This window comes from Papilio xuthus, unplaced genomic scaffold (assembly GCF_000836235.2).
Source record: "Papilio xuthus unplaced genomic scaffold, Pxut_1.1 DF827679.1, whole genome shotgun sequence".
Taxonomy (NCBI): domain Eukaryota; kingdom Metazoa; phylum Arthropoda; class Insecta; order Lepidoptera; family Papilionidae; genus Papilio; species Papilio xuthus.
In genome coordinates this window covers 1,033,885-1,048,214 of record NW_013530970.1, presented here as the reverse complement: position 1 = coordinate 1,048,214, position 14,330 = coordinate 1,033,885, and the positions used below count along the sequence as shown (strand labels likewise).

General features: G+C 35.6%; 2 protein-coding genes and 1 non-coding gene across 4 annotated transcripts in view; all 3 read right to left on the bottom strand.

Moving 5' to 3' along the window:
* Positions 1-3,884: 3,884 nt before the first annotated feature.
* On the bottom strand, positions 3,885-8,564 carry LOC106117827 (opsin-1-like). The gene is made up of 9 exons (XM_013312284.1): positions 8,474-8,564; positions 7,647-7,762; positions 6,950-7,070; positions 6,463-6,580; positions 5,367-5,580; positions 5,072-5,219; positions 4,785-4,895; positions 4,458-4,624; positions 3,885-4,131 (listed from the first exon to the last, which is right to left on the bottom strand). Exons 2-9 carry the CDS (start codon positions 7,751-7,753, stop codon positions 4,005-4,007), a joined length of 1,113 nt encoding a protein of 370 aa, XP_013167738.1. The 5' UTR covers positions 7,754-7,762; positions 8,474-8,564; the 3' UTR covers positions 3,885-4,004.
* A 3,835-nt stretch (positions 8,565-12,399) lies between these two features.
* The window catches only part of LOC106117826 (probable 4-coumarate--CoA ligase 3), a 10,683-nt gene continuing 8,752 nt past the window's right edge, over positions 12,400-14,330 (bottom strand). For both annotated transcript variants that reach the window (XM_013312283.1, XM_013312282.1), the window contains exons 9-12: positions 14,054-14,134; positions 13,760-13,906; positions 13,276-13,426; positions 12,400-12,786 (exon numbers count right to left, since the gene is read on the bottom strand). In XM_013312283.1, coding sequence (XP_013167737.1) covers positions 12,653-12,786; positions 13,276-13,426; positions 13,760-13,906; positions 14,054-14,134 — 513 coding nt within the window. In that variant the 3' untranslated portion in view covers positions 12,400-12,652. The remainder of the gene's footprint in view (positions 12,787-13,275; positions 13,427-13,759; positions 13,907-14,053; positions 14,135-14,330) is intronic.
* On the bottom strand, positions 14,167-14,240 carry TRNAT-AGU (transfer RNA threonine (anticodon AGU)). The gene has a single exon. It is a non-coding gene; the product is annotated as a tRNA-Thr (tRNA).

Here is a 14,330-nt window from a genome sequence, read left to right as displayed (position 1 = left end):
TCAAAACTATTTTTTGATATGTATATATATATATATCAAAAAATAACTGTTAATGTAACTAAAAAATGTATGAAGATTTGTAAAACTAATTATCTTCAGCAATAGAGGCTTTATTATTATTATTATAATTATATGATAGATTATAAAGATTGTAAAAAAAGAAACATCACTATTTATGAAGCATCTATTCGTAAAATAAATCATACTGTACTGTAAAAATTATGTAACTAATCGTCGTATTCCGAATATCTTTCATTCTTATTCCTGTCTATGAGATGCCGGCATCTGTGAGATTCCAACTTGACTGCTAATAATGCTGAATGTATACTGAATGCACTTTGCTGAGTCGGCCGAGTTCAGCATTGTTTTAATTACTGAAATTTTCTACAAAATTGGTATAGTTTGAAACATTTTTTATTTTCGTGAATTGTTTGTTTTAACATTCTGTTGTTCAACAATTGTTTATTAAACATTAATTCAATGTTTATAAACTTTTTTTATATCATAAGTTGGCAAACGAGCAAGCCACCTGAAATCGCTGAAATAGCGAAGTGACCGTTGCCCATATACATACGCAATTGCATATGCGTCGCCTACCTTTAATCGACGGAGGAGAGGATGCACAGAAAGAAAATATTTTCCCTTTCCATGCATCCTCTCATCCGGAAAGTCCATTTCCACTTCTCATCCTTTCCTTATAACAAAAAGGATGGGAAGGTAAAGAGGACTAAATTAGGCCTCCGGGACGCACACTCATTAGATGAAACGTGGACTTGCTTCCACTTCACGCCTGTCTTCTGTGTGGTCGTGGTATATCACGGGGCGAGCCGGGCTAATTCGTGCGGAGATGTTAAAGCGGACTCTACCACTGTTAAATGATAATTATTTGTAATGTTAAAATATTTATTCTGAGTGTTTTATCATATTGCTATCTCTGTGTTGTCAAAGATAATGACAGGGATGACGATATTTTATACAGACATTTTGGTCTCAGACACCAACGGTTAGAGAATGATGATTGAATGATAAAGATATTTAATGACAAAATAGGACCAATTTGAATGTCTTCGGTTCCACAGGTTTAAAATATTAAATCTAAAATCTGATTTAATTCAAATATTAACACGCCTTTAAAATAACAACTTATCTTAGATTGAGAAACAATAAGTAGTGTTTTCAAAAGGTTTATAATGTCATGAACCCTTTCAAATACACCTTTAAACTTTGGTTTATAATCCGATAGAATGGATTCGCTTTATTATTGAAGCTAATCAAATATTAACAGTATTGTTTTCAAACAAGAACGTTAGCTAACGATTGAAAGTAAGTTTGCGTTCAATAGAGAATTTAAAGTTATATATTTGATCGAGTTCGGTCAAAGGTTTTGTCGACTTCTATTGTAACAAGTTATGTTGCTAGATTTGTAACACAATAAGCTATGTTCATACGAAATCTTACTAATATTATAAACGTAAATATTTGGATGAATGGATAGATGGATGGATGGATGTTTCTTTGCCATCTGGCCAACTGTCTAACGTTAAATTTGACTTAGGTTAAGTTAATGTGGAGAAGAATTTCATAAAACTTTAATTTAATTCCGTGTTCTGTATCACAGTATCTTACTAATATTATAAATGCGTGTGTTTTTTTTCTTATAAGAGAAGGGGACAAACGAGCGGCGGGAACACCGAGGTGATCAACGACACCCATGGACATCTGCAACACCAGAGGAGCTGTAGATGCGTTGCCGGCCTTTCAGGAAATGGTATGCTCGCCTCTTGAAGGTCCCTAAATCGTATTGGTTTGGAAATACCGCCGAGGACAGACCGTTCCACAACGCGACTGTGCGAGGCAAGAAATTGCGCGAGAATCGCACCGTTGTGGAACGCCAGCCATCCAGGTGGTGTGGATGTTTGTTTGAATGTATCTCTAGAACGGCTGCCTAGATCTCACTGAAATTTGGTACAGATGTAGAACAGAGAACACAAAGGCTACTTATTAAGTTTTTTTTATTTCGCGCGGCCGAACCAAGGGCAAAAGCTTTTCTAAAAAAATATAAAATTTAAAAATTGTCATATAAAGGTTTTTTTTTGCACTGTCATAATATTTTATTTTCAGCTTTCGATCTAACATCGGAACATAATTGTGTATAAAATTTTTAGGGAATAGAATTTTGAAACACCCTTTAGTCAATCTAATTTCCAGATTGAATATTAAATGAAGAGTTCATTCACTTGTTCATAACTAAAAGCTATTAGCAAACAAAGAAAGGTTGTTCATTTAGGTCCAAGGGTCACTTCCGACCTTAAGTTTGATTGTATTAGCTTCATAAACTAAATATTTAGATAATTTAAATAAATTTATTCAGTTACAAAGCGGATGAAATATATCATAACAAGCCTCTTTGTTACATTCTATCATCATGTCATTTTTCCTACGTAGGGCCGATACTGTATCGTATGTGTAATTCTCTTAAGTACATCTCTTTCTTCTTCCGTATAATATTCCATTTCAAACACCGTAACGGTTTTAGCTCTACTAGCGCCCTGAGCGAGATTTATGTAGCGCCTTTTTTTGCATCATGCCTGGGGTTTAACTGTGTACGAGACTAAGTAATTAACAGACCTATGACACCTCCTCTGTCCAGCGCCCTGGGTGGTGCGTCCTACGCCAACGTACTGTTCAGAACAGAGAGAACAGAAGGGGGCAAACGAGCAGGGGGAACACCCAAATGTTCAACGACGCCCATGGACTCCCAGAGGAACCGCAGATGCGTTGCGTTTTGAGATGATGATACACTCGCTTCTTGAAGGACCCTAAGTCGTAGCGGTTTGTTTCTTTGTTCGAGAGGGACAGTAATATAACCTTCAGCATATGAATGAAATTAACAAATGAATAAGGATTATGTTAAAGATTTACATTTACATTAGCTACAACCTACGGTGTTAATGTAGACAACACTTTACTTGTACAAACATTAAAGCATAGTATAATATTAATTAAATAGAAAATAAAGATTCCTAAGGACCCTTTTACGGTCTTATTTAGGGTTATGGGTGATTAACTTGATATTGACGACATAAAGTCTTATAGAGGTCACTATTCCTTATGACCTCTTGTGTTATTTAGGTTATATGATATGAACGCAATAATAATTAGCAAACACATATCTCTAACCTGTAATACATTTTAAAAGCAACTTTAAGAAAAATAAATGAAATCTAAATCACTATACCAATTACTAGCACTTTAATATTTTAAGTTCAATTCTTCTAAAATCAGTGGTAAAAAAAGCTTAATACACTCAGCGAAGCTTTTTGACTTTTAATTTTTCAAAAGAAAGCTTTCGCTGCAACTGAGAAGCGACAGAAGACAACTAAAAAGGTGAATCACTGACCGTGGATTATATAAAAAGATTCATTCATTTAAATATTATGTACAAACACAGAGCGTCGGTGGCTCAGTGGTCAAGCACTTGACTTGCAATCTGCAAGTCCTGGGTTCGAATCCCGCCATGTACCAATGTGTTTTTCGATTTCTGATTTACATATGTACATTAGTTCGACGTTCTTACGGTGAAGGAAAACATCGTGATGCAACCTGCACATATCTGAGAAGAAATTCAAAGATTTTTCTGAAGTCAACCAACCCGCACTTGGCCAGCGTGGTTGACTATGGCCTAATCACCCTTAACTTAGGGTAGGCTCCGAGCCCCTCGGTGGGGACGTATAGTGAGCTGATGATGATGTACAAACAATATTGATTCTTTAGACAGATATGTAACCAATTTAAAATGCTACTCGATTCCAAGTAATACCAGTATTCGATGACGTCACAATGGAATAGGTTAAAAATAAAATAAATAAAATTTACGTGTCGGTAAAAACCGTTTGCTTTTATTAAAATATAACATTCTGCGATCATTCCAAATACATAGCCGAAGTCGTTAGTTTTCAGTCCGTTCTTAGCTTTAATAAATCTTTAATTAGGTAGTTCAATATTCAGGCTGCCGGTTTCTCTTTTGACACAGCTGTGACGTTTGACGCGACCGAGTCAACTTCATCTGACGTAGCTTGACATGACAGGGAGGGGAACTTCTTGTATAGGGCTGCACGATATCGTGGATGACTGTAAAAAGAAAAAGGTCCTCAAATTCCAATAATTTCCTGCTCTTTTTACGAAACCTGCCAGTTTTTTCTCTCTCATCTTCACTATATTCAACATACCAGCAAACAGACCATTTACGTGTCTTTTGTTTTATATAATTTATGATTGAATGTTCCTTATATCGTTGGTTTCTGAGAACATAATATCTGCATAAAACATATCATCCCTGACATTATCTTTGACAAAACAAAGATGACAATATGTTCTAACCGGGGATTTTGGTCTCAGAAACCAATGGTAAGTTAAACTCTTTGTTGAACTATTATTATCTATGTATTGTTACTTACCTAATACCGTATACAATCGGGTTGTAAACAGCATTAGCTTTCGCGAAGAGGGAGCCCCAGATGGTTGCGAGCGGACTGATTGGCGCAGTCGCAAAGATACCCGTGAAGTTGATGATCAAATACGGAGTCCACGCCAGGAACCACAGCGAAATGGTCATAAGTGCAACCTATAAAATGACAAGACAAAATCTAAATAAGCAATATTTATGTATATCCATTGCGTCACACCCAATTCTTACTCCTTCCCTGGCTCCCTATATCTTCATTAGGTCAGTCCCAATAATTTCGCGTAATAATTTTTCAATATTAACTCAAATACTTTATTACCTTAGCTAATTTACATTCAGCACTAGTGTTTGCGGACTCCGATGATCTTAGGGAAGCAACATTCATTTTCTTCGCTTGTTCCCTCATTGACTTTTCATGAGCAGCAACGGCCTTGAAAACAACAAAGTTTACAATAGAATTTAATTAAGGAAGAATTAAAGAAAAAAATTAACTATTGCTTCAACTTTTTTGGCTTAATTCAAAAATTCCTTTGCCTTAATGTTGTTGGATCTTTTAAATATTGCAATTTATGATTCAGTCTTTAAAAATGTAGTTACAAAACATACCTTGACAATAAAATAATATGAGTAGATGATTAACAACAGCGGTGCAAAGTAAACGAAGAATCCGTAAACAACAATATAACTGCGACTTAACCAATCCTTAGTCAAATAATCGGTACCACACGCGGTCATGTTGCCTTCGGGAACATATCTGTCAAAAATAAGACATGATAAAACCTTCGACCGCGACTTCGTCTGTGCAGAATTTTTTTTTGAAAGATGAATAAGATGAAAAGCTTAGGGGGTTGAGAAAATTAATCATAAAGATAAGCAAACAGTATTTCAAGTCCAAACTTACCTATTCCATCCAAACAGAGGTGCCAATGTCCAAGCTAGAGAAGCGAACCAAACGAAAAGTATCCGTAATAAAGCTCCCTTCTTTGTCATTGGTTCAGCAGCTATTCCCTTGACTATTACGTTGTAGCGATCAAAAGCAATCATAGTCATCGTCCAGATAGATATGCAACCAAACAATGATCCTGCGCAACCGTACAACTCACAAGCGAAAGGACCTGAAATAAAATAAAAGATATAGCTGGTTAATGTTAATCTATGAACCACAAAAAGACCGAACGAAGATAACAAGAATGGAGGAGAACCATGAAAGCGAAATAAGACCACTAAATAGGGTTCAATCAACGGTTTCGACGATGATAAAACATTCAAAAAAGTTTTTATTAAAATTATCTTTAATCAATGCACCACTAAAAGACCGAACGAACAGAACAAGAATGGGGGAGTACCATTATAGCGAATTAAGGTCACTAAATAGGGTTCAATCAATGATTTTCATTTGTCACATTCAGATGTGAAATATTAAAAAAAGTTTTTTTTTAAATTTTTTAAATTGATGGACGTTACATCAACATCATCATGAGTTTCTAATCAATTACTTTACGTTCCAACATTGTTGAGTTTTAAAAGTTGGATATTTTTGCACACTGGTAACCCCAACTTGTATTCGCCCTCTCTCAATGTCAGAAAATTTCCAACAGTGGTAGAGCCCGCTTTAACATCTTCGCACGAATTGGCCCAGCTCTTTCGGTGAAATACCACGACCATACAGAAGACAGGCATCAAGTGGAAGTGGTTCCGCGTTTCGTCTGATGAGTGTGTGTCCTTCCTGGAGGCCTAATTTCCCTTCCCACCATTTATTTTAAGAAAAGGATGGGAAGTGGAAGTGGACTTTCCGGATGAGAGGATGCATGGGAAGGGAAAATACTTTCTTTCTGTGCATCCTTTCCTCCGTCGATTAAAGGTAGGCAACGCATTGCATTGCGTGTGTCTATGGGCAACGGTCACTTCGCTATTTCAGTGATTTCAGGTGGCCGCTCGCTCGTTTGCCAAATTATGATATAAAAAAAAATTCCATGTGGTAAATCTTAGTTACTTACCAAACACCCAGGTTTCGTAATAACAATTTATAACCATAGCTGGTGACATTGTAAACATCATCAGGAAATCAGAAAAAGCTAGATTTACTACGAGTAAATTTGATGGTGTTTTCAGATTCTGTAAACAAATGAATTATTAAAATATACATAATAATCATCTGTTGTTAATAATAATAATAAACGTTTAATTAACTATAATTACTAAATACGCTCCGCTCGATTTTAAATTAAAAAGTTTTATGTCGATTCGCATTAGTTTGTTATTTTATTAGTTGCAATTTATTTATCTCGCGTTTCGTTTTAATACTCAAAGTTTAAAACAATTGTTAAATTTAATTACATTTAATTTATATTCTTTTACAACTATAATTAATGATGCTTTCGTAAATTCTAATTTGTAAAATTGTGATTAAATTCAATACATATCGACATCTTATAAATAAAAAAAAATATATGCCTTATTAATATCATAATTAGTTTAAATCACCTTTGTTGATGAGAAAATATAGATGACCATGCCGTTGCCGACCATGGAAATGAAGCCTAGAACTCCGATTGTAAAACCCAGCAGTCCGTGCCAAAGAGGGTTCATTGGTGGAAATTGAAACCTTAAAATCATATCCACTGGTATTATAATATTTCATACATTACAAATATAATTAAGAAGGTCGTTATTAAGAGTATCCGAAACCAACGTTCATGTATGCTTAGATGTATTAATGTGAAGCGCCAATAGCCTAATGGTTAACCGTACGGATTACCAATCACGAGGTCGGGGGTTCGAATTTCATTCGACTATTGTCGTAAACCATATCCTAGCATAATTCTAGAGCTTAGTTGGGATGGTACTAAAAATATTAGTTAATTAGGGGAAATCTGCTTATATTTAAATAAAAAAATTTTAGAGGAAGCGAATGAGGTGTGAAGCGCGCCAAAACGAAGTTCTGTGATCTCTGCTTACGTCTTTGGATTAACTGCATGAGTTATGTTGTTATTGTTAAAAATATAATATAATAAGAGAGTTGTTACAAATTAAAACAAAAAAAACAATAACAATATACTCAAAAGAGAACAGACAGAAATAAGCAATTATTTTGTTACTTTGTAGTGCATTAAAATAGGTTTAAATCAGCTGTTACAGTAACTTTTAGATTTGTGCATCTATTATCTTTTAAACCTCTTACCAGTGTGGATCAACCAGATGCAGCATTTCCTGTGGCACTTTATCAACAACGGTCTGGTTGGTTACGCCGTACGCCGACATCTGTCCAGTCCATTCTTCTAATGTCATTGTGATGGACTGAAAATATGGTTAGAAGAATCATCAAGTACATAAAGTCTCAGGAGAGTCAAGAGAAAGGTCTCATAATAAACTAGAGTAAATTGCTAAAATCTTTTATTTAGGTACATTTGTTCAGATAACTCTAGTGATTTTTACGCGGCATAATCAAAAATAAAGAGCGTCGGTGGCTGAGGGGTCACTTGATTTGCAATCTGCAGGTCCTGTGTTCGAATCCCGCCATGTACCAATGTGTTTTTCGATTTCCGATTTTACATATGTACATTTATCCGACTTTCTTACAGTGAAGGAAAACATCGTGATGCAACCTACACATATGTGAGAAGAAATTCAAAGATATGTGTGAAGTCAACCAACCCGCATTAGGCCAGCGTGGTTGACTATGGCCTAATCACCCCTAACTTAGGGTAGGCTCCAAGCCCCTCGGTGGGGACATATAGTGAGCTGATGATGAATGATGATGAATAATCAAAAATATATGAAAACAAAAAATGAATCTTATCTTACTAATATTATAAATGCGAATGTTTAGATGGATGGATGTATGTTTGAAGGTATCTCCGGAACGACACAACAGATCTCGCTGAAATTTGGCATAGATGTAGTCATAGAACATAGTCTGGATGATGGCTACTTATTTTTTTTTAATACCACCCGGACGGAGTCGCGGTCGGCAGCTAGTAATATATGAAGTTAAAAGAACAAACTTACGTTAGTGAAAAGTCGGCTTCCAAAAAAGTCTTGGAGAAAAACAATATTATGAACTACTCCAGACTAATTTGCAACCTCCGGTTGGAGTGAGGTTGGTCACACTACTCGTCTTTTCGTTCATACCTCCTCGCTTTTATAATAAAAACCTAAGGATTAAAATTAGGGTAAGTAAAAATCGATATTCATAATAAGATATGTTAATACCCAAGGTGAAGTTTCGTATTCTAACTTAACTAACAAGCTTTGGCTTAAGTATATTTTGAATATTATATTTACGGTATTCAAACTCATTTGCGAATAAATTCTTTAACGTAATCTGTATTACTTCAAAAATATAGTTACACTGTACAGTTAAACCCCCGCGTTGGCCCTCACGGCGTATAGGGAGCGTACTCCGTGTGGCGGATGGGGGAGTGGTTGGTAGAACAGCATAGCTACGCTACCCAGCTAAGCCCGGTGAGCTCGCTGACCAAAGTAGAGTGTGGTCCTCCAGCAATATGGGGGTTCTGCAGCGGGCTGACAATCGACTACGGAAAAAAACAATTGTTACGAAATCGACAAAAGAGAAGGATCTCTTGTGTCGGAGGCCAGGACCCACTTTGGGTCGATGCGGCAGCGGAGTAAGTATAGTTAAACACGTGTTTTAACCGTTTGAACGCCGGTGAAGGATATAGGTATAAGGACGAGTGGTTATATTTACCCACAGTACCACCATAAATATGTATCCACAGTTATTTCGGTGAAAAACTCATTTCCAGGCCATGATTTGTCGAAAATCGGCGCTGGGTGTTATAATGTAATGTAAAAAGATTGACGAATGTTCAAAGTTAAATGCATTTGAAACATTGTCTAATTTTTATAGTTATGCCCAATCTTACTGGTCGCGTAGTCTTATTGTTCTGTCATCAGAAAAACATGAAAATAGTAGTCGATTCGGTCGTCGAAGGTGATGAAAATTATCAGACTATCAGTGGGTTTCTGAGATAAAAATCTCAAACATAATGACAAGGATGTCGATTAGTTTTATACGGAGATTTTGGAGAATCATTTAAAAAAGATAGATAATAACATTGAAAGAAAATTACTCCATAATATCGTAGACAACCTAGATAAGACCACATTCTTTAAAGCGCAAACTTTGCTTGACGCTACTGTCTAATACAAATTTACAATTCATCTTCAAGTTTCTATACTCATAAGACGCTTTAAAGCGCTTTACTCCCACAGAAGGCGTTAACTTTTCTTAGTGTAAAGCAGCTTTATTAAGAGGCAGTACTGCAAGTCCTCAAGCATCTAATAAAGCATGTAATGCATACCGCTACTGCACGTGTTACTACTCTATAAGTATCCAGTATGATTGGGGCCACGAAATATACGAGTTTTTAGTCACGCTTCACTCTGTACTTTGATAACCAGTTTTACATTTTATTATTGGATTTCCTCCAACTTTTCAACTAACTATTGTTATTCGCATTTATAATATTAGTAAGATTAGTATAACATAATTTTAACCCTGTGATTTTATTACCGAGACTTTGGTTGTTATTGTTCAAATCTGTCTTTGTGTGTGAAAATTTTAAACACTTTTAATATTACGTCTTTCTTAGCATTAACAAATGTTAACGAATGCAGCAATAGTAAAGAAAGTGTCAAGAGTTTTATAATGTAACTAGCAGTCGCCCGCGACTGCGTCCGCGCAGAATTAAGAAATATAAAAATATCCTGTGTTCTTTCAGACTATAATCTATATCTATGCCACATTTCAGCGAGATTCATGTAGCTGTTCTGCAGATACTTTCAAACAAACATCATCTAAACATTCACATTTTTAATATTAGTAAGTTAAAATCGTTAGTTTCGTGGCTCAACCTCTTACAAGCGTTCCGCATTCTAGTTCCTAAGGTATTGTTTTTACTCGTGCAATCTGTCGGAGGCACGCCCAAGAGCGATCGAAATCTGCACAGGATAGGCGCATACCGTCCATTACTTGAATAGCTATTCTCTTCGAAGCCTTCGCCGTGTATTCAAAGTTCAAAATCTATTGTTTTCCTTTGTTTCATTTACTAAACTAAAATGTACACTTTACCTACAAAAAGAATTGATCGATAAATTTCAAAATCATCGACCTTGTTTTTAATATTTACTTTGGTTAATTGCTGTGTGAAATAATTCAAGCATTTTCAATGAACGCCTGCGACTTGAAGAACGCCAGATGTTTTCAGAAAATTCGTGATCTCGAGTAAAACTAAAGCTAACATTTAGCAATCTTACTAATATTGTAATTCTAAAGAAGATATCTTCAGAACAGTTGAACGGATCTCGCTAAAATTTGCTATACATATTGAACAATGTCAGCTGTCCCCCGCGACACTGTCCGCGCTGACCGTAATAAGTAGCCTATGTGTTCTATACGTATGCCAGATTTAATTGAGATCCGTTCAGCCGTTCTAGAGATACCTTCAAACAAACATCCATCCATCCATTCATCTAAACATTCGCATTTATAATTTTAGTAAGATAGCCTAAAAGAACACTATTTTTTTTTATTTCGCCTGGAAAAGTCGCGGGCTACATCTAGTTGTTAACATATTATAAGTACTAAAATAATTTATGGCACGGTTAGGACAAAAGAATGAGCATCTTCCTGCATCTTTTCTTCTTCTTCTAGTGCCTTTTCAGTCTTGAAGGTTGGCCGCTAACTTGCATCTTTTAATATACTAATTAAAACCCAAAAAATATATTCAAGAAAGAATAATCACACACCTAAAATTAGGCTTTCAATGATTGAATTTGTTACCTGACACATACGTAACTGATTGTGCAAGATATGAGATAATGAAGGGCAATGTATGCCTCAGCCGTCCTCGTGCATAAATCAAAGTCACAGATCATCTGCATCCGAGACGCCTATTGCATCGACGTCATTCCAAAAACCGCGCCGTCCGGTGCGTGATTTATAGCACGGATGATTACATTGCGCAGCGCGTATGTGATTTATGCGACAACCATATCAACGTCAATGTCGACGTAGCGATGTATTTCAATCATTGCAACTATACTGTAATTAGTAGTTTGAAATTAAGAATGTTTTCAATCAAGACTTTGTAGTGATTTGTAGTAGCCTCGCGAGGCGATGTCAGGTCGGCAAGTTTGCTAACCTTACACATAGAAAACGTAACAAGATAACAAAGTTTAAATAAAACAAACAATATTTATAATATATCTACCATTATTCCGATAGTCATATTGGTGAATAGACTGATAGCGAAGAGTTTCGACCAACATCTCAAGAAGCTCTCCCTAAACAGTTGGATTAAGGGCACGATACAAAAGGCAGTTATCCTAGAAACCGCACGCATCGTGAGAAGGTTCCTGTCTCTGCAGCCTTGACCACTAGTTGTTTGAGTCATGAGACTCCGCAGCCGGTGGTGCTCTATTTTTAATACAATATATTTTGTATAATTTTTTATTTTATATATGAAATGTAATATATTAAGAATCTCTCTCTCTCTCTCTCTCCCTAGCTTGCATCCCACAAGGTGGTGGGTGGTGCAAGGTGGAGTAAATTAAGAATAAGGTTAATAAATTAATAAGAAAATTGCAGCGTTTATAACATTATATAGATTTTATTATAATACTTGTATATCAATCTTAAATAATAAGAAACCCATTTCACTTTACAATTAATTTTTAATTTAACCAAAAAACTACGATTACTCAAACTTTCGTGAGACATTATACTAAACTGATATATAAACACGGCGAAACACTCACGTATATACGTCCGGTGGCTGCACGGTGAGCGACGGGCCGCGTCCGCGAAATAATACCAGTACCACTCATCCTGATGAAGGGCCCCCGATGGGCTCGAAACTAGTCGGTGCCGCCACCGGACGTATATACGTGAGTGTTTAGCCGTGTTTATATATCAGTTTAACTGCGATTACACTAAAATTCTTAAATTCTAAAACATGTAAAAACTTCTTTGCACCTAACTACATTAGCTATACTTATATTACAGTATAATTTCTCTTTACGTCACAAATTTCATAAAATGACAAAAAAAATATCAAAATGGCCGCTATGTATGAAGTTTGACGTTCCTCTACTTAATTTAAGTGTTCAATTGAACGGATAGGAGCTGCTATAAAGTTTGAATATAATTATATTATCGTAGTCTTATTCTTGACATCCTAGCATTTTGTTTATGAATTTACGACAATCGGCTCGATGCAGTTTTCCGCTGTGTGTACGTGGTAATGACGTCACGAACGCAATCCCACCTCGTAAACGCTTGTAATCACTAAGGGTAGCTTGAAAAAGTAAACATAAAATTTTATTAATATTATAGATGCGAATGTTTGGATGTATGGATGTTAGGTTTAGGTACTTTTCACCCTATATTTAAATTAGTTTTATAAATGGATGCTTAAATGGAAGTCCCGGCACAAATGTTAGTATGTACCATTTTTGTTAAAGTAATAAATCATTTTTTCATTTTTTCAAGTAATAAATCATTTTTTCATTTTTTCAAATGTTAAGATGGATGGATGGATGGATGTTTGTTAAGATATCTCCGAAACTGCTCAATGGATCTCACTGAAATTTAGCATAGATATAAAACATAGTCGGGAAGAACATATAGGATACTTCTTAAGTTTTTTTTCCTCGCAAACAGAGTCGCGAGCGATAGCTAGTTATATATAATTACTACGCCAGGTGTATGTGGTTACTTGTAGCTTTGTCTCGAGTTATTTGTCGAATCTAGATAAGCTGTCTCAAGAGTAAGTATTAAGACTTACAGTTAACAATGTCATCGATATCATTCTCTGATATATGGTAACTAGGTTGTCTGACAACGCCCGCCGCTGGTCCTTTGTCAGTCTCGACGACAACGCATTCCTTGACCCCTGGTACACTGCCGATAACAGATTCCAACTCTTCAGGAGATATCTGGTCAGTATAAAAAGATGTTATTAACAAGCTCTTTGAATTGAATTTTGAAAAATGAAAAGAAATCTTTGAATGTATTTGTTTAGTGCATAAATAATAATTCTGACATAGTGGCATACTGGCCAGTAAGAACCTTTGCCTTTTTAATTGTAAAAAAAAAAGGTGAAAAGAAAAGAGAATAGCGCGAGAAGAAGCGACTAGTCTTCCGTGCTGCTGTTTTCAATTAATACATATTAAAGAATTAATTAAAACGCCATCTAGTGAAATGTAAATACAAAAATTTTAAGATAATATTACTGTAAGGGGAACAATGTGTCTGTCAATGTATCTTACGTGATAGTTCAAATATTTAAACCAAAACTTCTGTCTTTCAACAAAGAACATGAGGCCTTCATTGTTTTGGTAGAAAATGTCACCAGTCTTCCACCATCCGTCGCTCGATAGACATTCATCGTAAGCTTCAGGATTTTTGTAATAACCCTGAAACATTTATACATTAAACAATTGACTATCGCAAATAATCCAAATCTCATCTAAGCAGGATTAAAAGAATGATAAAGCTTCAATTCAAACATCATGCAATTTTTTAAAAATTGTGATTATTTTTGAAAGATTTGGTTAACTAACCTGCAATATACATAATTTGCTGCGCAAATATAACTGTCCTTGTTCACATTTTCCTACTTCCTCGCCAGATTCATTGCACAACTGAAAAATGTAAATTCTAAAAAAAGTACCATAGGCCCCTGCGAGATTCGAACTCGCGATCTCCTGTTTACTAGACAGGCGCTTTAACCAACTAAGCCACGGCGCCTTGCAACAATGGACTGAAATTAATTCTAAAAACAAAACACAACCCATATTGTGCTGACAATAGATACTATTCATGTTATTATTTGTAAAA